Source organism: Prunus mume, linkage group LG4, assembly GCF_029339155.1.
Source record: "Prunus mume cultivar Tortuosa linkage group LG4, ASM2933915v1, whole genome shotgun sequence".
Classification (NCBI taxonomy): Eukaryota; Viridiplantae; Streptophyta; class Magnoliopsida; order Rosales; family Rosaceae; genus Prunus; species Prunus mume.
In genome coordinates this window covers 27,421,801-27,446,574 of record NC_142701.1, presented here as the reverse complement: position 1 = coordinate 27,446,574, position 24,774 = coordinate 27,421,801, and the positions used below count along the sequence as shown (strand labels likewise).

The window sequence follows — 24,774 nt, the reverse complement described above, 5'->3', positions numbered from 1 at the left end:
GCGGGAGGAAGAGAGAGAAAGTGAGGGGTAAAAACTGAAAATCTGATTTTACCCCAACTTACTTCGAAATAATTACTGCCACCGAACAAGTTTTGATCGCCAAAACTTCGTTAAATCTCCGATTCAGGCCTACCGCCTGTCTACGGTTTCGTCTCAGTACCACCTACGCAACCACACCACTCACGGTCCCAAAATCTTCCCGGATAAGAAAGTGACCAAAATCACCCTTAACCCAGGAATAATTAAATATTTTCCCTAAATTAGATTAAATAGGAAAATAACGGAGTCGGGGTGTTACATAGGATGTCGCAATCCAAGGAAAAATATCGCTTTGCCTCTTGAATTCTTTTCTTCTTCTTACTATTTTCTGTGTTTTGTTTTTTGTTTTTTTGTTTTTTGTTTTTTTTTGGTCAGGATTATTACAGGCTTTTTTTTAATGCGAAGGTTGTATAACATTTTAAGCTTTTCTAGTAACTGGACTGTAGACGTTTGGCTTCTTCAATAGTTGACTGAGCTGAATGCGCTGATCTGGTTAAGTATTGCAAGACAGTATCTAAAATTGTCTGCTGCTAGATTATAGGGGAAACAAAGTGATTTTATTAGATTTGGAGGAGAATAGTACATGACTTAGTGTAGGCTAATTGGCCTTCTACACTTAGCATATTGGCTTATTGGCCACAACACTTGGTTTAGATTAGTTTGGGCTATTTGGCCCTTACACTTTGATTAATGAGCTTATTGGCTCTCAACATAGTTAGCATTAGGTAGCCCCTTGGCTCCAGTTCTCTGTTAGACTCCACTTTGTATGAGTATAAGCATGCCTATATTTATAGGCTTTGATTGCCGCCGCTACCCAAGTCTCACCGACTTGGACAATCTCTCCTAGCCATATATGTTTGGCTTTGTCTAGAATAATCTTCAATCTTCATTGCCGACATCACCAAGTGGAATTGGTCTTTTACTCCAGCCACAACTATATGGTTTTACCTAGAATATTCCACCATATTCATTTGCTTTGCTGCCATGCAACTTCTTTATTGTGAGCTCTTGAATTCTCTAGATCCTTCTTGAAATCTTAAGCACAAATGTGCATTATTTTCAACATCTGCAAATTTCTTATGTGCAGCCAAATGGATACCAAAACCAAGCCAAGGCTGGTGCTTTCAGTTGTTTTGTCATGCCTGTATCTCAAAGTCCATATTTCCCTTGCAGCTTACACCATCAGCGGAAACCAATCTCTCTCTGGTGATCAAACCATTGTCTCTGCAGGTGGGGTTTTTGAGCTGGGTTTTTTCAAACCAGGTAAGTTTTCAAACTACTACATAGGCATGTGGTACTCCAAACAAGTAGTATCTGATGAGCAGACCATAGTGTGGGTAGCAAATAGGGAACAACCAGTCTCTGATAGTTTTTCTTCGGTCTTGAGAATCTCAGATGGTAATTTGGTTCTCTTCAACGAGTCGAAAAGTCCAGTTTGGTCAACAAATTTGACCACCACCACCACCACAGGTTGTATAGAAGCAGTTCTTTTGGATACTGGAAACCTTGTCTTATTAAGAGCTGGTGGTGGGTGTAGTACTAGTACTACATCAGAGCCTTTATGGCAAAGCCTTGATCATCCAACCCATACATGGCTACCAGGAGGTAGAATTGGGTTCAACAAAATTACCAAACAAAGCCAAATTCTCACTTCATGGAAGAATTCAGGGGATCCCGCACCAGGTCTTTTCTCTCTTGAGCTAGACCCAAATGGAAGCAACTCATATATCATACTGTGGAATAGTTCTAGACGGTATTGGACCAGCGGATCATGGAATGAAAGTTCACATATGTTCAGCTTGGTTCCTGAGATGAGGGTTAATTACACCTACAATTACAGCTATATTACAAACGAAAACGAGAGTTATTTCACCTACTCTCTTTATGATCCTAAGAGAATGTCTAGATTCGTGATGCATACCTCGGGGAAGATTCAGAAACTAACATGGTTGAAGACTTCCAGGCAATGGAATTTGTTTTGGTCTCAACCAAGAAAACAATGTGCAGTTCATGCATTTTGCGGGGCATTTGGGAGTTGCAATGATAAATCCGGGCTCTTCTGTAATTGTTTGATGGGTTTTGAGCCAACTTCGCCGACGGATTGGGTTTTGCAGGATTACTCTGATGGGTGTTCAAGAAAAACCAGTTTGCAGTGTGGGAATTCTATGAGTGTTAATGGAACTGAAGACTGGTTTCTAGGAGTGCAAACCATGTCAATGCCTGAAAATAACCAGTCTGTGGAGGTTGGGAGTATTGAGAAATGTGGATCAATCTGCTTAAGTAACTGCTCTTGCACTGCTTATGCTTATGACAGCAATACCGGATGTTCAATTTGGACTGGAGATCTCTTGGGTGTGCAAGAACATGCAGCAGATGGTGGTGATGGAAGAACTTTATACATTAGACTTGCAGCTTCTGAGTTTATGTATCTTAAAAGTACTGTGCAAATGATTGTTGGTATTGTTGTAAGTGATTATTACCTCGAGAGCCATCATTGTAATTGGTTAATTGCATATTTTTGTTTTGTTTGCAGGTGTTAATGGTCATACCGATAAACGCTCCCTTATAATTGCAATTGTCTCAGCAACGGCAGGATTGCTTATAATGAATTTTGGCAATTTCGTATGGAAGAAAACATTGGGAAAGGGAAGGTACTGCTACCACTCTGCCTCATCTCTCTTTCTCTCTTTCTCTGTCACATGTGCAAGCACACGGATTCTAGTAATTCAAAGTTTCAAACAAACGATGCTCTAACACTAAGACCGAAACATCAGGGAGCATTGGTGGAAGAATGGTGATACTAAAGTAAATTATGGTGCTGGAGGTGGAAAGGATGATACAGAAGTACCACTATTCAGTTTAAGGAGTATATTAGCTGCAACAAACAACTTCTCCGAAGCTAATAAACTGGGAGAGGGAGGATTTGGCCCTGTTTATAAGGTGACACTTCCACTATGTAATGCAATATAGTACATTAATTGTTCTTCATAAACATGACACCTTCTTTAGTACTTCTCTTAATACCATTTTCCCTAACTATGTTTGATTGATAAGGTGGTGGTTCTCTTTATGTGGGATTTTCTTTCCTTTGCAGGGCATTTTACCTGAGAATCAAGAAGTAGCCATAAAAAGGCTGTCAAAGAAGTCCGGGCAAGGACATCAGGAGTTCATGAATGAGTTAAAGCTTCTAGCCAAGCTCCAACATACCAATCTGGTTAGACTCTTGGGTTGCTGTATTGAAGAAGAGGAAATGATATTGATCTATGAGTTCATGCCCAATCGAAGTTTAGACAAGTTTTTGTTTGGTATTGATCTATGATTCTTTGATATTGTTGATTTCTGGGACTTCAAATTTGATTGCCTTTTCTTAAGATCTTTTTCTATGTGTTGCTCACTCAGCTCATTATTCTTCCTGGGTTGTCTAATCAGATCCATCTGAAAAGAAAAAATTGGATTGGGGTAGACGCTTTAAAATTATAGAAGGTATTGCTCAAGGAGTACTTTATATCCACAAGTACTCTAGATTGAAAATCATTCACAGGGACCTAAAAGCAAGTAATGTTCTGTTGGATGGATCAATGAGCCCAAAAATTGCAGACTTTGGAATGGCAAGGATTTTCGGGACAAATCAAACTGAAGCAGATACTAAGAGGGTTGTTGGGACATAGTAAGTATGCATAGCACATCTTTTCATTCATGTAATAAACCTTATGCAATCACTACTCTGCTTACTCCTCTGCCTTTAATTCATGAAGCGGCTACATGTCACCGGAGTATGCACTCTATGGCCATTTCTCAGAGAAATTGGATGTATTCAGCTTTGGAGTGTTGTTGTTGGAGATTGTAAGTGGAAAGAAGAATGCTTCTTTTCGTCATTTTGAACACTCAGTAACAATTTCTGGTTGGGTAAGTATTAAAAATTCTAGAATGTGTCCTTTTCTTAAGCCTCAAGAGAATTTGCAATTAAAATAAGTGAATGGTCATGCAAGAGTGATGGGTTTATATATATGTTAAATCGTAGGCATGGGAATTGTGGAAAGACAGTAGAGGAATGGAGGTGATTGATGAAGCGGTAAGGGAAACATGTCCTCCCCATGAAGCTTTAAGGTGTATCCATGTAGGTCTTTTGTGTGTACAAGAAGCTCCGGCTGATCGACCAACAATGTCTTCAGTAATTCTTATGCTGGCGAGTGAAGCTACATCTCTTCCACCCACCAAAGAACCTGCTTTTTCAACACATAGGAACTCCAGTGCTGCTGGTTCTTCTTCTCAAACATCTAATTACTCCAACAATTCTGTGACCATTACTATTCCAGAAGCACGATAGAGGTTATTAAAAACAAAAAAAATTGGCAAGTCCAAATTAAAAAAGAAAAGAATAACAATGTAACAGTACTGTAACAAGTACTGACAATCAGCAGTGCAAGAATTTAACAATGTCTAGAAGTCCCAATACCGCATGTTTGATGCCTTTTCTTTTGGGCCATAAGAGACATCAGTAGGTATAGATGTTAATACCAGAAGGTCGATAGCGGCTCAATATTGGGAGAGGTCTATTAGAATAATATATTGTAATTGATATGTTATTATTGTAATATGTTAATTATAACCATACATAGAGTAGTTACTTGATATAGGTAGACAGATCCAAATCAATCCCTAGGATTGGGGATCATGCTACAGAGATTCTGTAATATTGGCAGTATATATTTTGCTTGTACTCTACTATTGACAATACAACAAAACCTTTCAACCAAACATTCTTTACAAGGTCCAAGTTCGAATCTCCCTTTCCGTTGCTAATACAAACAATTCTGCTGTTATAAATTTTTGAGAAAGTCACACGTGATTTAGTTTATTTACTCTAGCAACATTATCTAGAGCCCCATTTTCGACACAACTCTTGGTTCATTGGAATGGGATCTTTATAATGTGAAAGTTTGTAAAATGATGAGTCTTTGGTGAGAGCCGTGGCCTTATGACTTCTTTGGGTTCGCATGAACTGTTTCATCTAACCTAAGAGACAGCCTAGCTTCTACATTAACACGAAGGTGGAAGACATGTTTCTTCTGTTAAGAAATAATCACGTGCCCAACATATACAATCAGGTGGAGATTCCTCTTGTCTGTCTTCTCATATGTTATTATAATGTTGGTGGTGGTCCTACACTCTCCGCTGAGTTATGGAACATATGATTCATGCTTTGGACCTAAATGGCTGAATGAGTAAAATGGCTTTGTAGAATTTGTCCCTCTACATTTCTGTTACTAATTTCATCGTGTACAAATTATAGTTTTCCACGGGCAGGAAATATTTTCTTCTTATTCCACTTCCTCTCTTGTTTCTTTGTTTCTATGAAAACGGAGATCAGGTTGTTCTTTCTTTGTCTTGTTTTGTTACTATTATCTCTTGTCTTGCCATTCCGTACTACCCACGACACTTCAGTACTAGAAAAACCTATCACTGCAAACCAGACCTAGACTTCTTCTAGTGGAAACCTTTGCATTGGGCTTCTTCAGTCCTCCAAATTCTACCAGATACTTTCTTGGTATATGGTACAACACAATCCCAAACACAGAATCAATTGTATGGCTGTCCTTTGAATATTTCAGAATCTCCTCCTTTTTCACCTTTACTATTTCATAATTTCAAAAAGAAGCATAAAGCTCTCTCCTTTCTCAAACAAAAACAAAATCAGATATCAAAGTCCTTATCTTTCCCTCACTTTCGTCCTGCTCATCATCATTTTCCTCAGAAACAAACACAACTTCACCCCAAAATGCCATCATTTCCAACCTCCACCACTTTCACCTTCTTTTCCTTCTCTTGTTTATCCAGCGAGAGAGTGTGAATCTGAATGTCTTAAGAACTGCTTTTGCACAGCTTATGCTTATTCAGATGTGAGAGAAGGAAGTACTATGAATTGTTTGGCATATGGTTCGGTGACCTGATGGATCTTGTAGATCATGGTCTGGGGCAAACTATTTATATTTGTGTTCAGCACTCTAATCAAGGTATGTTAATTTGGTTTCTTTGGCTGTTTTCTCTGCATGGATGTGTCAAAGTAGGATTCTTAGACTCAACCACTCACTAATTTCACAAGATTATATTGATTAGTCAAAAGAAAAAATAAATAAACGGAGTTAGTTATTTTGGCTAGAAAGTGCCATTATTTGGATCCCACAAGATGGTTTTCTATTTTTGTCAGGTGGTAAGAGTCATGTTGATAATTTTAACGATCCAACCGTCAAACTTGTTTGTTTATACTTCAAGATCATATACACCAAAAATCGGAAAAAATAAACATTCAGAGATCAAGTAACGGGACAAAAAATTTCGACGGTTATAAATGAAAAATCATGATTTAACGGCTATTTTAACTCCGATTTTGATGATTTTTTACCGCTACACTCCTTGACCCTATATGAATACAATGACTGAATTTGATCTTCAATTTAAAATATTTACACTAGTGGATACCACAAAATCTTATGTTATATTTAACAAAAGTATAAATAAACTCTTAATTGTTAGTGAATATATTGTTTTGATAGCATACGCATTTTAAGAAACTAGTTTCAACAATCTAACCATCAAACTTGTTTGTTTATACTTCGAGATCATATACACCAAAAATCGAAAAAAATAAACATTCAGAGATCAAGTAACAGGACAAAAAATTTGACGGTTATAAATTAAAAATCATGATTTAACGGTTATTTTAACAAACCATCATCTTTACATATAATAGACGACCCTTTTTATTTATTTATAAAAGCGTCATTTTTACATATAATAGACGACCATTTTTTATAAAAAGCGTCATCTTTATATATAATAGACGACCATTTTTAAAAAACCGTTATCTTTACTTCATAATAGACGACGGTTTTTAAAAATCATCTTTACATATAATAGACGATGGTTTTTATTATTATAAAAACGTCATCTATTATATATAATAGACGACGGGTTTTTATAAAAGCGTCATATTTACATATAATAGGCGCGGTTTTATAAAAACGTCATCTTTACATATAATAGATGACCATTTTTTTATAAAACGCCATCTATTATATATAATAGACGGTTTTTATAAAAAATGTCATCTTTACATATAATAGACGGCGGTTTTTTATAAAAACGCCATCTTTACATATAATAGGCGGCGGTTTTTATAAAAACGCGTCATCTTTACAAATAATAGAGCGACGATTTATATAAAAAGCGTCTATTTTTACATATAATAGACGTTCTTTCAAAACAACCATGTCTTTACCAAAAAAGGATCATTGATTTTTAAAAGACGACGCTTGTCATACCTCACGTTGTTTTTGGTCGATTTTAACTCAAGAAAACCTTTTAATAAGACGACGCTTTTTATTTGTGTGCGTCATTATAAAAAAATATTCAACAAGACCTCCGTTTTTTGTTGTTCAAGTCACTTATCCACGACGGTTTTTGTTACCGTCGTCTTTTTAAATACAACGACGGTTTTTTCTTCTACCGTCGTCTTTTTGGTCGTCTTTTTCACTTTTTGTAGTAGTGTGTTAAATACAAGGAAATATATTTTCTACATGCTCCCTTCATGAAGCCCTGAAGTGTATCCAAGTAGGGCTTTTGTGTGTTCAAGGAGCTCCAGCTGCTCGCGGAACAATGTTTTTTGTAATTCTTATGCTGGCCAATGAAGCTACATCACTTCCACCCACCAAAGAACCTGCCTTTTCAACAAATAGGAATTCTAGTGCTGTTGCTGCTGCTTCTCAAACATCTACCATTTTTTCCAACAATGTAGTCACCATTACTATGCCAGAAGCTCGATGGAGGTTCAATAATGTTTCCTTTTCTGAACGCATTAAAAATTAAATATATTGCAGAATAAAAACACTGTGACAAGTATGACAATCAATTGCAGTGCTGTTGGCTTTTCCATCAATGCAGTCACCATTAGCACGCCAGAAGCTTGACTCAGCTTAATCGGTCTTCAGAATTTAAACCAAGTTTGTGGATTGTGTTTCAGTGAGAAAGCATTTTATTTTTCACAACCAAGTTTGCGCCAATTATTTGACACTTTGACGAAGCAAGGAAAACATAAGAGAAAGGAAAGAACATTTTATCTCATGCTAAGTCCACTTGACCAGTAGCATTCACTACTCAATCCTATAGTCCAAAGTTGGCCCTGTACAATGCGATGTACATAGACAAAAAACAAAAAGAATGTAGACATGACTTAGTCAAGTTGGCTAGAGCAGATACGCTTCTCACTCTACACCCAAGTTCAAATCCTCCTACCGTAGTTTAGATGAAATGAAAGTAGAATATCGTTTGTATAAAAAAAATTAAATAAATAAAATAATATGACTTTTACATTTACAACATGGCTCTCTCAATTCCCAAACCAGAAACAGTTGGGTTATGCAAAAAAAAAAAAAAAGGTGGGGTGATACTAATGGAATATGTAAGATAAAATCCCTAAACAGTTGATGTTGTGGATTTCATAGCACCCAAGTCCTGATTCCTAAATCAATTTACCTTACCTGCATCTTTAATACACGACCTAAATCAAACAAAATAAAAAACTTACCCAGTTTCTTTGATAATAAACCAAACAAAATAAGAATGGAGAGAGCGAGAATCAACAGAGAAGAAAAGTAGCTAGCTCATCTGGTACTGTATCGCCATTCAATTAGAAAGTGGAAGAATTTTTTAGAGATAGGGCATAAGAAAAAGGGGCACAAAATTTAGAGATAGGCATAAGAAGGTGGGGAGAAATTTTGAGAGATAGGCATACGAAAGAGGAGTATAAATTTTAGACGGTACATTATGAAATTTGAGAAATATGACATTTTTCTGCCAAGTGCTGCTATTTCCACCCCTTGTCCTATTTTCTCACCCATTTTCTCTTCCCCACCAATTATATAAATTTGAAAAAACACAATTCTATATTTCCACCCATCATTATTCATGAAATACCCTTTTAAACCATTTTGAGGAAAACACAAACAAACAAACACAACCTACCAATAAACTTTTGCCAATGTCCCACAAAGTCAAGCCACCATTCGCATAAGCTTCATAACAATTTCGCAAAATTTCAAAACAAAGCTCAAATGCAACTTTCCAACTCCTTGAATCTCAACTACAACTTCACCGAACGAAATATATGTACTTCTTCTAAATACCCACAAAGTCAAACCATTCCAAAGCTTCAAGGGATACCCAAAAACTCCAAAACCAAGCTCAAAACAACCCCAGTTTTGTTCCAATTAGCTTTAGAAACCAGCAAAAGTTCCAAGCTCAGATTCCTAAAACCACAAATATTAAATCTCCCTATAGCCTTAACCCCATAAAAAAACAAAAAACAAAAAATTCGAGCAAACAGACCAAAAATCTTACTAAAATTGAACCACAAGCATCTCCCACACACACACACAAACACCATGGTTTCAGAAACTTCAAAACCCACCTACAAATTTTAGTTTTTTTTTTTTCTTTTCTTTTGGATAAATAAGAAAACCCATGTACAAAATTTTTCAAATGGTTCACAAGACAGAGTAAATGCAAAGAAACATAGAAAAGTAAGATGAGAGGAATTACGCTTTGACTTGAGTGAGTGATACGGCAAAGAAGAGTCAACCTGGATTTTTTTTTTTCCTCTTCAGCTTCTATCTGCAGAGAAACAAGACAAACAAGAAGAAAAATGTAAATTTGTCCTGTCATTTTACAAATGGATAAATTTGTCTTTAAAATTTTTAAAATAAGGTGTTTTGAAAAATAATATAGATGGGTGGAAATAGCAGCACTCTTTTTGCCATGAATTTTGTATTATGGTTTACTGATATAATTTTGACGTGTGCGTTGTGCTGTAATTTTGACAAATTGGCTTTTAGGAAAAGTGATGTAGCATTAAATGAGTGGTTGAAGTTGAAGACATTTTGGTCTTTATTTTGTTGCTACCGACATAGGTGTACGAAGGTTGAATAAGCAGCCAACAATATGTAGCAGCAGCTGGTCCATATGATGTGTGGAGCATTCAAGAGTGAAAGACAGGCTTGACTTGGGAGAAAGACCCAGAGGAAAGCAAGAGAGTACAGAACTCTTGTGAGAGATGAGGTCTTAGGAAATACTGTGAGTGGGCGTACAGGGGTTTGGAGTTTGGCTATGTTGATTTAATTCCAATGTATCTTGTGTTGTTATTATTCTTATAGTGAAGTAGTCTATTCGGAAACGTAGGCATGATTTTGCCGAACCTCATTAATCTTTGTTCCTTGTTTATTTTACGTTGTTCAATTGTGGTTGGCTTTGTGGTGTTATTATTTCTGAATCTCGGCATAGCACGGTGATAAAGCACAACGGGTGGTCTCACTCATGCTTTGGACCTGAGTGGCTTGGGAAATAGTAGATCTGGAGATAATGGTAATCGCCTCAGCTCCTGTTGTCCCAACAAATTTCTAGTAAATTTGATACATTAATTTCGGCATAATAATTGATGCAATTCAGGTGCTTTAGAGAAACATGCTGCCTATTTTGAATGGAAGAAACGCAATTATGGTGCAAACTTTCATTAGCTTTAGTAAGCACGGATTATAGTTAGCTACTTCTTTAGCTTTGAGGCAAGAACAAATTTTTTCTTCTTTTTTCTTTGTCTCTCCGTCGCTGAATGGAGTGGGTCAATCTTCGTCTTTCTTTGCTACTTCTATCTCTTGTCTTGCCAATTTGTATCAGCCAAGACAATTTAGGACCAGGAAAATCTATCATTGGAAAGCAGACCTTGATTTCTTCCCTAGGGACCTTTGCATTAGGCTTCTTCAGTCCTGAAAATTCTACCAAATACTTTCTTGGTATATGGTACAACAAAATCCCAAAGACACCAATAATATGGGTAGCTAACAGAGAATCCCCACTTGATTCTCCGGGTGTGTTTACGCTCAGCGGTGATGGGAATCTAGTGGTGTTGGACACTGTGGATGGGAGTAGAAAAGTTGTCTGGTCTTCTAATACATCAGTACCTGCTTCTGCAAAGAATGGGACAACTGGTGTACTTGTAGATAATGGAGATCTTCAACTTAGATTTGGAGAAGATACTCTGTGGCAGAGCTTCGATAATCCCTCTGATACACTTTTGGCTAACATGAAGCTTAGCTTTAATAAAAGGACGGGCCAACGAAGGGCCCTTACATCCTGGGCTGCACTTGATGATCCACAACCCGGAAAGTTTACCTCAGGCATTGATCCTAAAGTGCCTGGCCAGCTTGTTATCTGGAAGGAAAATGCTATATATTGGAGAAGTGATTTGTATGTTGGCAAGGAGACGAACACAGACTTTGGTGTTGATGGTAATCATGCTCCATCGTTAAATGGAACCGCTTACTTCCTTACTTACAACTTGGATGCTGAAGAGGTTTACGTTACTTATGGTGTCACAGATAATTCAGTCAAAATGAGGGTCATATTGAATCCAAATGGGCAGATTGAGCTGCTTCTGTGGCTAGATTTCAGTAAAAAATGGTTTTCATGGTGGAAGAAGCCTGTTGATACATGTGATTTCTATAATCGTTGCGGTCCATATGGTGCCTGCAATGATAAAAATGAAACCCTCGCATCACCATGCAAGTGTTTGACAGGTTTTCAGCCAAAATTCCAAGACCAATGGGATAAGGGGAATTGGGTTGGTGGCTGTGTTCGAGAGAAAGCATTGATGTGTAAAGAAGATGGGTTTTCAAAATTTTCTAAGTTGAAACTGCCAGATCATGCTGTTCTGTTAGAAAATATGAGTATGAGTGCGTGTGAATCTAAATGCTTCCAGAACTGCTCTTGCACAGCTTATGCTTATCCAAATGTGACAGCAGGAAGCATTAGGAAATGTCTGACATGGTTTGGTGACTTGATGGATATTCTAGATAATCAACCTGTTGATTCCCCGAGTTTACAAAATTATGGGCATGATGTTTATATTCGTGTTCATGGCTCCCAACTAGGTAAGTTTTGTGAATTTCTTTTGCTTTTTTGTGCATGGATTTGCCAATTAGAATCCGTAGCAGACAGTAGTTGGCCAGAAATGACCCTTACAGCAATCATTTTATAGGTCATTCCTTTTCTTTTCTTGGCAGGTCTTAAGAGTCATTCCCATAATGTATTGAAAAAGTCCCCTGTAATTGGAATAGCGTCGGCAACAGGGGTATTGATTACATTAGTTCTTGGCTATTTCTTGTGGAAGAAATTCTTGGGAATGGAAGGTATAGTGCTACCACCCTTCTCTTTCTCTTTCTCTTTCTCACTCACACAAACACATATATTCTAGTGTTCCAAACAACCGATGCTCTAATAATAAGAATGAAACAGGGAGCACGGAAGGCAGTATGAGTGAGACAATAAGTAAAGCCAGAGCTGAAGCTGCGAAGAATGATGCAGAACTACCACTCTTCAGTTTAAAGAGAGTTTTAGCTGCAACAAACAACTTCAACGTAGCGAATAAACTGGGAGAGGGAGGATTTGGCCCTGTTTATAAGGTGACACTTCCACTTTGTAATGCTAATTAAAGTTGTTCTATCATAAATATTATAATTTCTTTTCTTGTTCTCCTAATAACCTTTTTCCTAATTAAGTAGAATTGGTAAAATGGTGGTTCACTTTGTGCGGAATTTTCCTTCCACTGCAGGGGGTGTTGCTTGAAAATCAAGAAGTAGCCATAAAAAGGCTGTCAAAGAAGTCAGCCCAAGGACATCTGGAGTTTATGAATGAGTTAAAGCTTATAGCCAAGCTCCAGCATACCAATCTTGTTAGGCTCTTGGGTTGCTGTATTGAAGAGGAGGAACTCATCTTGATCTATGAGTTCATGCCCAATCGAAGTTTGGACAAACTTTTGTTTGGTATATCCTCATTCCTTCTAAGATCTGATTGTTTGATATTGTTGATTTCTCGGACGTCAAAAGTCGTGCAATGCAAGATCTTTTTCCATTTTTCCAGCATTTCATCTAAAAAAAGAAAAAAGAAGAACACTTAGCTCATTTTTCTTCATGGTTTCTCCTATCAGCTCCATCTAACAATACAGAATTAGATTGGGGAAGACGTTTTCGAATTATAGAAGGTATTGCTCAGGGACTACTTTATATCCACAAGTACTCTAGATTGAAAATCATTCACAGGGACTTGAAAGCAAGTAATGTGCTGTTGGATGGAGCAATGAACCCCAAAATTTCAGACTTCGGAATGGCTAAGATTTTCGAAATAAATCAGACTGAAGCAAATACCAATAGGGTTGTTGGCACATAGTAAGTATTTATATGTAGGGCATGTGTTCATTCATTTGCTAAACCTTATGCAATCATTACTATTGCTTACCTTTCTACCATCAACTCATGCAGCGGATACATGTCGCCAGAGTATGCAAGATATGGCCATTTCTCTGAGAAACTAGATGTGTTTAGTTTTGGAGTGTTATTGTTGGAAATTGTAAGTGGAAAGAGGAATGCTGCTTTTTATCGCTTTGAACATTCACCAACTCTTGCTGGATGGGTAAGTATAAATAATTCTAAACTATGTTCCTTTCTGTTTGTATGCCTTGTAAATTTGTGATTAACTGTAAAATTGAAGTTGAAGTATTTTAAATCTTAATTAGGCATGGGAATTGTGGAAAGAAGGTAGAGGAATGGAGGTGATTGATGCATCAGTTAGGGAAACATGCTCCCCTGATGAAGCTTTGAAGTGTATCCATGTAGGGTTTTTGTGTGTTCAAGAAGCTCCAGCTGATCGACCAACAATGTCTTCTGTAATTCGTATGCTGCAGGCCAATGAAGCCACATCACTTCCACCGTCCAAGGAACCTGCCTTTTCAACTCACAAGAATTCCATACCTGCTGCTGTTAGTTCTTCTGGTCAAACACCTGCAAGTTTTTCCAACAATACAGTCACCATTAGTTTGGCAGAAGGTCGATAGATGTTCCTATTTTAATAAAATATTTGCATATTAGAGAAACAATGCTACTCTTCTGAGGACCATATTTTGAGGACCTGTGAGGTCCAAACTTGTTACATACGTTCGATTTAATCTAATGGCTGGTGTTGCTAGCCTCTTTAAAATACCATTTCACCTATTTATAAAATCCAAGATTACATTTTTTATCTTTTGTTTTATAATTTTTTTTTTTTACAAATAATTACTCTCTCTCCCTTTTCGTATTCTCTCTGACTCTCTCAGCTTTTCACCCCTCTGAACGACAAAGTGAAATTATTGGCAATGAGTTGGAGAAAATAAAAAGATTTTGCTTGAATTGAGTTATGGCTTTTTATCACAAATGGTCCTTAACGCTTTACGATTTTATCACGAATAGTCCTTGAGGTTTTTTTGTGACACTAATAGTCCTTAATGTTAGGGTTTTTTTTATCACAAATGGTCCATGCCGTTAGAAATTTTGTCAAGTGTGACGTGGAAGATAAGTAAAGCCCACATATTCAATCACATTGTGACATGTGGATAAAAAAATAATTAAATAATTTTTTTTAATGAAAATTCCATTTTTTTCTACAACTTTTCATCCCCCTTCCTCTACTCCATCTCTCTACCCTCTGCCTCGCTCTCCATCCTCTGCCCTCCCTCTCTCCTCCCTGTCCTCTCCTTCTCCCTCTGTAAAAATAATAATATAACCCATATATCACTACTACCAAAAAAGAAAACCACGACGGGTATTCACCGTCGTGTATTCTGTTTTCAAATCGTCGTGGAATCCACCGACATCTTTTCCATAACAAAACCACGACGGTGAATAACCGTCGTTGTTAAAACAAAAACGTCATCAAAAAATAAAAACCGACGTCTTTGTGCTGCAAAAAGACATAAAAAAATCGAGGATGAGAATAGACGACCAACTCCAACAAAAAAAACGTCGTTAAAAGGAAACAGATGACAAATATAAATACGACGTCTTTACAATCATAATAGACGACGTTATTGACACCTACTACGTCACAACATTTCCCACAATCGTCGTAAAATAAATTTTCCACTTCGATTTTTTATGAATTATGACGTGGAAATAGATGTCAGGTTCATTAATTACGACGTATGTATTTACTTAGACGACGTTGAAATGAATAAACAACGTCGGTTCCAAATAAATGAGAGCCGTATTACAGAATTTATACGTCATATTTTGAAAATAAACGACGTGGAAAAAATGATGGGGTCATTAATTACGACACAGTAATTTATAAGGACGACGTTGTCGTCTATATACAACGTCGGTACCATGAAAAAGACCGTCGTGTTTAATAATTTATACGTCTTCATTAAAAAAATTAACGTCGTCTAATTCATCTTAACGTCGACGAATTTAATGGACTTCAAATACCGTCGTGAATTCATCCTTTTCCACTTCGTTTATTAAAGAACTTACGACGTGGTAAATTCATGACGACGTCGTCTTTTGTAACGTTCAAGTTAAAATTCTCATCTTTTAGACGTCGGTATTATGGGATTGGAGTCGTGTTATTTTGAATTACATGGCGGTTCTTTATGCTTGTCCGACGTGTTATCCTGGATTACTGCTTTCACAATAGCGTCGTGGTTCTTCATTGTTACTTTGCTTTAAGACGTCGGTAAATATATTGCGGTCGTTGAATGCTCCAAAACGTCGTTATTTATTAGAACAGACGTCGTTTTATTACATTTTATCAAAACCGTCGTGTTTTGTAATCTGAACCAGTAATTTTTGTTCTGATTGTTTTGTGGCCAAAACCTGTATAATGAAAGTGAAGAAATCACATTACAATATATTACAAAATTAATGTCATACACTGCCAATTAAAAGCATCATTCAACCCATATATCTTCACACCCATCTCGAATATTTTGACTCCCTAACTCAACCACCACTTCATCAAATGTGTCAACATTTGGCATCCCCCTAGTAAATGGCTCACACTCAATTCTCACATCACCTAAGACATCATCACCAATAACATCATTATATTCTCTATTAGGCATTGATAACACTACCGACCAACCACGATGCATCGGGTCGTCAACAAAAAATACTTGTTTGACTTGAGAAGCCAAAACAAATTGGTCATTCCTATGTCCAATTTTACTCAAATCTACAAGGGTAAATCCAAGTTCGTCCACTACAAGACCAGAAGTATTATCAATCCAATCACACCTAAAGACTGGGATTGTAAACTTTTGGTAGTCAAGGTCCCAAATTTCTTGAATGACACCATAGAAACCCATATTTGAGAGAATTGGGTTTTTATCCTTGGCACTAGCAACTTGCATAGTATGTGCAAGTAAATAAACTCCACTATTTTGAGTTGTCCGCACATCATCTTGTGCCTTGATGTTGAATTTAATACCTTTAATGAGATAGCTCTATATAATGGCACTTGCCATGTTTGGACCAATTGCTAGCCACCTTAAATTTTCTGATACGCCATGATTGTCTTCCTCATTAAGTTCACTTTGAACCTGCAAATTAATCATATAACTTCATTCAATCTAACATAGAAAGAAGAAAATTAAAAGTCCAATATGTTATTCAATAACATATACCTTGAAGCGTAGCCATTGAATGAAAGTGCTATTGTGCTTATCCTGCAGCCACTTTGTTCTCTTTCTAAATTTTGGATAAGTGGTCTGGATGTGAATCATATGTTGCCTACATGACACACAAAATTCAAGTATTACGGTCCCAAACATATAAGATAAACATAAGAAATAATTTAAAATGGAAACTTAAAGAATAAAACTCATACGTACTCGATATAAGGTAGGACTTCCTCCGTATTCTCCAAGACATATAGATGTGCTTGGTTCAACAGGTCCCGATCAACTACGCTCACTGTGCAACCTGATAATGGCTTTGAAACTCCCATCTTTTGGCTTGAAGGCACTCCAACTGTACTAACATCGGATAAATGCTCGGTACAAAACTCTCACTTCTTGACTATATACCGCTCAGCAATGCAACCTTGGAAGTACGATTGAACATACCCCTTTAGCACTTTCATATATCTTTCAAGCGGATACATCCATCTAAAATATACTGGCCCACACAGACGAACTTCTCGACAAGATGTACTACTAGATGAACCATGATATCAAAGAATGAAGGGAAAGTACTTCTCAAGCAAACACAAAGTAACTACTACATCTTCTTCCAACTTATCTAGCTTGGAAACATCATGATCTTTGCACATATAGCATTGAAGAAGAAGCACAAACGAGTTATTGCATACCTTGCAGGCTTCTCCAAAAGCAGAACGAATTGCCACAGGGAGCAATTGTTGCATTAAGGTATGACAATCATGTGATTTAAGGCCAAGAAGTCTTGAATCTTGTAAAGATACAAGATTTTTATATTTGAAGAATAACCTTGAGGACCTTCATACCATAGAAAGAATTGCAAATCTCTCTCTTCTCTGCTCTTGACAAATTCCAAGGCCCGGGAGGCAAACGAGTACGTCTTTCTCCATACTGGGTTACAAATCGCTTTGACCCCATGTTCAATAAATCTAATCGAGCAGCAATCCCATCTTTATTTTTCCAGGATCTCCAGCAATGTACCAATGATACTATCGCAAACATTCTTCTCAATGTGCATAACATCTAGGACATGCCTCACAGGAAGGTATTTCCAATACTCGAGATCAAAGAATATTGATTTCTTCTTCCAACAAACTCTGTCACCATCTTCAACCATATGCAGCACTTCTTCTCCGGTTAATGGCTCAGGGGCGTGCCATATTCAAGTTTCCCATTAAAAGCTGCACATTGCCTCCTATATGGATGATTGATCGGTAACCATTTTCTATGCCCAATGTAACAAATTTTGTGGCCATTTTTCAACCTGTGACTAGGTGTATCATCGCCGCATATTGGACAAGCTTTATATCCTTTAACAACACAACCAGATAAGTTTCCATAGGCGGGGAAATCATTAATTGTCCACATTAATGCAGCTCTGAGTGTAAAGTATTCTCCATTATGTGCATCATACACTCCTCCAATCCCATCCCACAAAGATTTTAAATCATCAATCAAAGGCTCCAAGTAGACGTCTATATCATTTTCGGGCTGTTTAGGACCGGAAATCAATAAGGTCAACATCATGAACTTTCGTTTCATGCACAGCCATGGAGGGAGATTATATGTAACTAAGATAATCGGCCAGCAACTATATCTGCTACTTAGAGAACTGTGGGATTGAATCCATCGGATGACATGAGCCAATCTCAAGTTTCTCGGCTCATTACCAAACTCGGGCCATTTATCATCAAGAAGTTTCAAGACGGGAATCCATGGATGAGACATATAACCGTCAATTGATTTTCTAGCAGCATGCCAAGTCAAACTCTTAGCAGTCTCATGTGATCGAAACATCCTTTTAAACCTTGGAATTGGAGGAAAATACCACACCACCTTCACTGGCACACCTCTTTCAAGATTGAATCTTTGCCTTCCTTCCACCTTGAGATACCACAATTAGGACAATGAGTTAAATCCTCATACTCCTTCCTATACAAGATGCAATCATTGGGGCATGCGTGCATTTTCTCATAACTCAGCCCCAATGCACACAAAGTCTTTTTGCCTCATACATAGAGGCCGGTATTGTATTTCCTTCGGAAGCAAATCGCCTTGAAGTATCAATAATTCAGTAAAACAACCATCACTCATCCCATATTTTGCCTTCAAATTATACAACTTCACTAATGCCGATAACTTCGTGTACTTTTACAACCAGGGTACAATGGTTGATCTCCATCCCCAATCACATTGGCAAACTCATAAGGATCAGATCCAAAATCACCAAAATCATTATCATCCATCTCTATTTCTTCAGACACAAAACTGTACCTACTATGGTCATCATCTTCTTCAACATTTCTACTAGCATTAGTAGCTGCTTCCCAAGGTTCTCCGTGAAATGTCCAATTCTTATAGCTTTGGTCAACTCCATTAAAGTATAAGTGATCCCTTATAATTCCAACCCCAAACAATTTCAAATTAACACATTTAACACATGGACAACGGATATGTGTGGTAGTTAGAAGATTTTCTGAAAAGTTCAAAAATGCTTCCACCCTAACTCATATGCCTTGATCTTCTATCCGAGTGCATCCATGACTTATCCATCTCCGACACTATACCCTATTATATATAATAAAGTGAAAAGGAAAGCAATGACCATCACTATAGCAGATTATATAAAGTCTAATAGCAAGTAATATACAAAATAGACGACGGTTTTTAAACAAAAACAGGCGTATTTGACATTATAGACGACGGATTTTACGTCGTCTAATTATAACCACGACGGTAGTTACATAACACCGTCGTGTATAAGTAATAACAACGACGGTTTAAAGTAAAACCCGTCGTTGTATGCCTGAAACGCGTCGATATCCAGTTTATTTTCAAGATCCGAAAACCCTATTAACAACACAACATAGACATGAAACCAAGCAAGAAACTAACATATACGTGAAACCAACATATACTAAGCATGAAAACAATAAATCCATTCCCAATTCAACATAACAGAGAGTGATTAAAAGATCCGACAAAATGAAATCCATTCCCAATTCAACATAACAGAGAGTGATCAAGAAAACATTAAACAGAAAATCCATGAACCCTTTAACAACATTATTAACAGATCGCAAAACATATACCTAAAACCCTTTAACAAAACAACGTAATATATCATTCAATGAATTTACAAGGGGAAGAGAGGGTTTGTACTTACAGGTTGGCAGAGCTCACAGATTATGACCAAATTGGATTTGACACAGCCTGGCCCAACTTTGAATTAGAGATGAAGTGAGAGAGCGAAATGTTATGTTGCGCGAAATCGACAATTTTAGGGTTCAGGGTTAGAAGTATAAAAATAAGAGCCAAATCTGAAAATTTTAGGTCCCGCGAATATTTTAAGAAACGCGCTTTTTAAAACATCGACCGAAAAAACACGCGTCGTTAAAATTTAACATTAAACATGACGCTAATTACATGAAGGACGTCGTGGTAAAACTATGTACCACGCAAAATCAAAAAGGCGTTAAAACTATGAAAAACCACGGCGGGGTTAATTAACTACCGACGTTGTAAACAATAATAAGCGACTCACGTGTAAACAAAACGTCGTTTAAAAGAGAAACGACGTCGGATTTTTCACCATACGACGTAAACTCCATATTCCACGACTCAATCACCGTCGTTAAAACTAATACCCTAAACTTTAAAACCCTAAATTATATATTTGTAAAATTTAATTTTATAAAATTGTTTATGTTTTTACATCCTAAGAAATAACAAACATAAACCTAAACCCCAAAAATTATACTTTAACCATAAACCTAATAAATAACAACCTAATCCCCAAACCCTAGACCTAAACCATCAAACTATGTAAGTGATGCTATGACTCATCAAAACAATTTTATTTAGGTTGGACATTTTAATCTTTTATTACACAAACTGCATTTTTTTGGGTTTTAGGGGGAAGAAAATATATCAATGACTTCATAGGAGTTGAAGTTGAATTTTTTGAATTTATTTTAAATTTATTTTTAAAATTTTGAATTAAAAATAATAAAATATTCTTATGTCAACAACAAACCACGGCGGGGTTAATTAACTACCGACATTGTAAACAATAATAAACGACTCACGTGTAAACAAAACGTCGTTTAAAAGAGAAACGACGTCGGATTTTTCACCATACGACGTAAACTCCATATTCCACGACTCAATCACCGTCGTTAAAACTAATACCCTAAACTTTAAAACCCTAAATTATATATTTGTAAAATTTAATTTTATAAAATTGTTTATGGTTTTACATCCTAAGAAATAACAAACATAAACCCTAAACCCCAAAATTATACTTTAACCATAAACCTAATAAATAACAACCTAATCCCCAAACCCTAGACCCTAAACCATCAAACTATGTAAGTGATGCTATGACTCATCAAAACAATTTTATTTAGGTTGGACATTTTAATCTTTTATTACACAAACTGAATTTTTTTGGGTTTTAGGGGGAAGAAAATATATCAATGACTTCATAGGAGTTGAAGTTGAATTTTTTGAATTTATTTTAAATTTAATTTTAAAATTTTGAATTAAAAATAATAAAATATTCTTATGTCAACAACAAACCACGACGTTGTAAATAATAATAAACGACTCACATGTAAAAGGGACGTCGTTGAAAAGAGAAACCATGGCGGATGTTTCACCATCAGACGTAAAATACATATTCAACGACCTAATCACCGTCGTTATAAGGTATTAACCTAAACCCTAATAAACGACTTACTTGTTCAAAAGCACGTCGTTTAAAAGCGAAACCATGGCGAAATTGTCATCAAAACGACGTCTTATGTACGCCCCATCACGTCTAAATATCATTTTACGTCGGTTTTTACATAATTATGTCGTTGGAAAATTATTACACGTCGATTACATATTTGTTTTTTCTTTTATATTATGAAAACCTCAACAAATTTTCAGGGAAAAAAAGGATGTATATTATAAACAAAATTTGGACATTATATATTATAGAAAAAATTATATATTATATAAAAATATCCATTATATACATTATATATTATATAAAATTATATATTATATAAAAATATTCCAACAATCATCTAATCCATATGAAGGCAAACAAACTCTGCCCATTCTTTCCTGACTTCATCAATGGCTGCTTGGGGGTATGGCGCTTGATCTTTTCCCTTGGCAAACTGCAATCCATAAACAATGATTATTAAGCTTTACAAAATAAAAAGAAATTCAGAGACAGACGACGTTGTTTTATCATAACCGACGTAGTATATCGATTCAACGACGGTAATTTTAAATGACCGTCGTTGATAATACAAAAAACCACAAAAATGTTTCTGAAAATTTTATTCTTACCTTCTTCTCAAACTCCAAGGAAGGATCCATGATGATGTCCCTCATGAAGCGCATCACATAATACTGCATTCGACACTTTCTTTGGGTTGCTTTGGTGTGCTGCGAGTTTTCGATTGGTGCTTTACGGCTGAGTACGCCTATGTGGGAATTATAAATTTTTAAAGCACTGCTCACGATGTTTTTGCCCTCCTCATCAACCACGATTTCCGGCAGAGGATCCGAGAAAATAGACGGTTTCCCTCTTTGCCCTCACAATCAGCAAGACCCAATGACGGCTGCACAAAAATAAAATAAAAAACGACGGTTAATATAAAAACCGACGTATTATATAGTTTCACACGACGTAATAACTTAATCATCGACGTTATTATAAATTTATCACGACGATAATTAACTACCGACGTGGTTAGTTGTTTCAAACGACTCAATAAATAAATAACCGACGTGGTTAGATGTTTCAAACGACACAGAATTAGTTAAACAGTTTTATAAGTGGTCAATTAGTGAAAATCATACAAACAAAATCCTTTTAAGGAGACTAACCCTGGATTGTAAGGCATCATGAAAATCTGTTCACCATCTGTTTTTGAAGTCGATTGGCTACAAATTCGTGATACATCGATTAGTGACCCAATACGTTGGCACTAACTTGAGCGAGGTCGATAAAGCCAACCATGCTGCACATATTTGCGTCTCTCAAAACATCATATAAGCACCTAAATATATAAAACAAACGACGGTTATTTATACACAAACGACGTATTATACAATTTCACACGACGAAATGAAATAGAAACAGACGTGATAACGAATTTATCACGACGGTAGAAAAAGAACGACGTTTTTAGTGGTTTAAAACGACGTAATAATTAAACAACCGACGTCTTATGATATAATGTTTGATATTTGATTATGACAAACCTCATATATACTGCAACCACAGTAGCCCCAATTTCTTCCATGCCTGCAAACTGTGTAATATCTTCATGCAAGACGAAGGTACTTCGAGCTGCACCAAACACCTCCTTCTCAATGTTGAAGGTCATGATCTTCTCCTGAGGCTTTAGTGTCGTTTCCACATAACGACAAAGGGATCTGTAAGGAAGATGGCACCTCCACATTCGAATAATCAACTACTTCAGTACCCTGTTTAAAGAAATAAAGCAAAATAAAATGACGTGGTAATTCATTAAAAACGACGGTTTAAATTAAAAATGTCGTCTTATTATAATTTAAACGACGATAATTAAATACCGTCGTTTTATATAACTATAGACGTCGTAGAAAATAAATTCCGACGTCTAATGTGAAAACAAACGACGGTTTAAAGAAAAATATCGACGTCTGAAATGTGAAAAACAAATTAAAAAGGCAAAGTTATGAGAATATACCTCCTCGTCATGCTTTTCTTCTTCTTGTTTTTCTTCTTTCTTCTCTTCATCATTTGTTTCTTCCTTTTGTCCTTCATCTTTTTTCTCTTGTTTTTCTTCCTTCTTCCCTTCATCTTTGTTTTCTCCTTTCTTCTCTTCATCTTGATTATCTAAAGCCCCAGATTTCTGTTTTAAATAATAAAGAAATATATATATAAGACAGATTGTACAGAGAGTAAAAAATTAAACCAAAACGTCGTGGTAAGGCATAACCTAAGACGGTATGTAAGAATTATGGACGCGTCTTAAAATTATTAAACGATGGTAAATAATAAACGTCGTGGTAATTGTATATTACGTCGTTAAGGACTAAAACCGTCGTCTAAAAACCACAAAGTACGACGTCTAGTGGCGTGTAAAACAAGTAAACTAAATACGACGTTATATTTAAATAAACACGACGGGTTATTTATAAAATCGTCATGGTATGGTTTTAAAACGACGGGTTTATTCATAATAACGACGTCTAATGTAAAAAAAGAGATTTCAAAGTTCGCTTATGTTACCGTTTCTTCCTGCTGCTCCCCATTTTTGGCATATCATCCTCTAAATGTTGGGATCTCCTTCAGCCCCAGAACAGCTTGCTTTATCGACATTGGATTTATGGGGCTTTGCTGTAGACCTTGGTTTTGAGAGGGGCTAGTTTTCGGTTTAAGCATGCTTGGATCAAAATTGGGGATGAGGTGGGAAAGTCGACTTAGTAAATGTTCCCTCTCAGCCTCTACTAATTGTTTGGTTCTAGCTTCCATCTTCTTAGTCTCCTCTTCAAGGACAAGTCTTACACTTTCCTTCAATTGATCAGCAAACTTTACCCTCTGTGGTCTAGGTAAATTGAAGAATTGCCTAGGGGAAATCCCAGCACCTACCCCTCTTACTCTCCCTGGATGCTCGGGACCCAAAGCCAAGGTCAAGACATCATTCGCGATTACACTCGGTGCCGCTTCAGCCACTTGTTTTTGCAATTCATCCTAAAACAAAGACATACAAAAAAGTCAGCACAAGAAAACACACGACGGTTATTTATAAACAAACGACGCAGTATATAATTTCACACGACGCACCAAAATAGAACTCGACGTTATAATACATTTATAACGGCGTTAATTAAAACCGACGTGGTTAGATGTTTAAAACGACTCAATAAATAAACCACCGACGTCTTTTTCTGTAATTACGAGAAAACGAGTTGTGATTCCAGATTTAGATCTTTCACGGCGTTTTTGAAAACATTTTGACGTAGTAATAACATTAAAGCGACGAAAAAATTAAACACCGACGTCTTATCTATACTTACAGAAAACAGAGTTGTGATTCCGAGTTTTAGATCTTTCACGACGCGTTTTTAAAATATTCGACGTAGTAAAATCATTGACACGACGAAAA

The 24,774-nt window shown here is 36.5% G+C and overlaps 2 protein-coding genes across 2 annotated transcripts; both read left to right on the top strand.

Annotated features, from left to right (window-relative positions):
- Positions 1 to 835: 835 nt before the first annotated feature.
- LOC103329378 (G-type lectin S-receptor-like serine/threonine-protein kinase At4g27290) lies at positions 836 to 4,476 on the top strand. The gene is made up of 8 exons (XM_089050267.1): positions 836 to 1,039; positions 1,127 to 2,475; positions 2,573 to 2,690; positions 2,814 to 2,979; positions 3,134 to 3,344; positions 3,469 to 3,706; positions 3,795 to 3,945; positions 4,061 to 4,476. The coding sequence occupies exons 1-8, from the start codon at positions 978 to 980 to the stop codon at positions 4,364 to 4,366; spliced, it is 2,601 nt and encodes an 866-aa protein (XP_088906393.1). The 5' UTR covers positions 836 to 977; the 3' UTR covers positions 4,367 to 4,476.
- A 5,580-nt stretch (positions 4,477 to 10,056) lies between these two features.
- LOC103329440 (G-type lectin S-receptor-like serine/threonine-protein kinase At4g27290) lies at positions 10,057 to 14,160 on the top strand. Its single transcript, XM_008231915.3, has 7 exons — positions 10,057 to 12,017; positions 12,150 to 12,275; positions 12,382 to 12,548; positions 12,698 to 12,908; positions 13,073 to 13,310; positions 13,404 to 13,554; positions 13,658 to 14,160. Exons 1-7 carry the CDS (start codon positions 10,700 to 10,702, stop codon positions 13,973 to 13,975), a joined length of 2,529 nt encoding a protein of 842 aa, XP_008230137.2. The 5' UTR covers positions 10,057 to 10,699; the 3' UTR covers positions 13,976 to 14,160.
- The last annotated feature ends 10,614 nt before the right edge of the window (positions 14,161 to 24,774 follow it).

Bases quoted from the DNA above. Each gene is read 5' to 3' on its own strand.
- LOC103329440 (XM_008231915.3), top strand. From the start codon at position 10,700: ATGGAGTGGGTCAATCTTCGTCTTTCTTTGCTACTTCTATCTCTTGTC. The intron at 12,018-12,149 runs GTAAGTTTTGTG...TTTTCTTGGCAG, and splicing joins TGTTCATGGCTCCCAACTAG to GTCTTAAGAGTCATTCCCAT. The intron at 12,549-12,697 runs GTGACACTTCCA...CTTCCACTGCAG, and splicing joins GATTTGGCCCTGTTTATAAG to GGGGTGTTGCTTGAAAATCA.
- LOC103329378 (XM_089050267.1), top strand. From the start codon at position 978: ATGGTTTTACCTAGAATATTCCACCATATTCATTTGCTTTGCTGCCAT. The intron at 2,476-2,572 runs GTACTGTGCAAA...TTTTGTTTGCAG, and splicing joins TGAGTTTATGTATCTTAAAA to GTGTTAATGGTCATACCGAT. The intron at 3,707-3,794 runs GTAAGTATGCAT...TAATTCATGAAG, and splicing joins AAGAGGGTTGTTGGGACATA to CGGCTACATGTCACCGGAGT.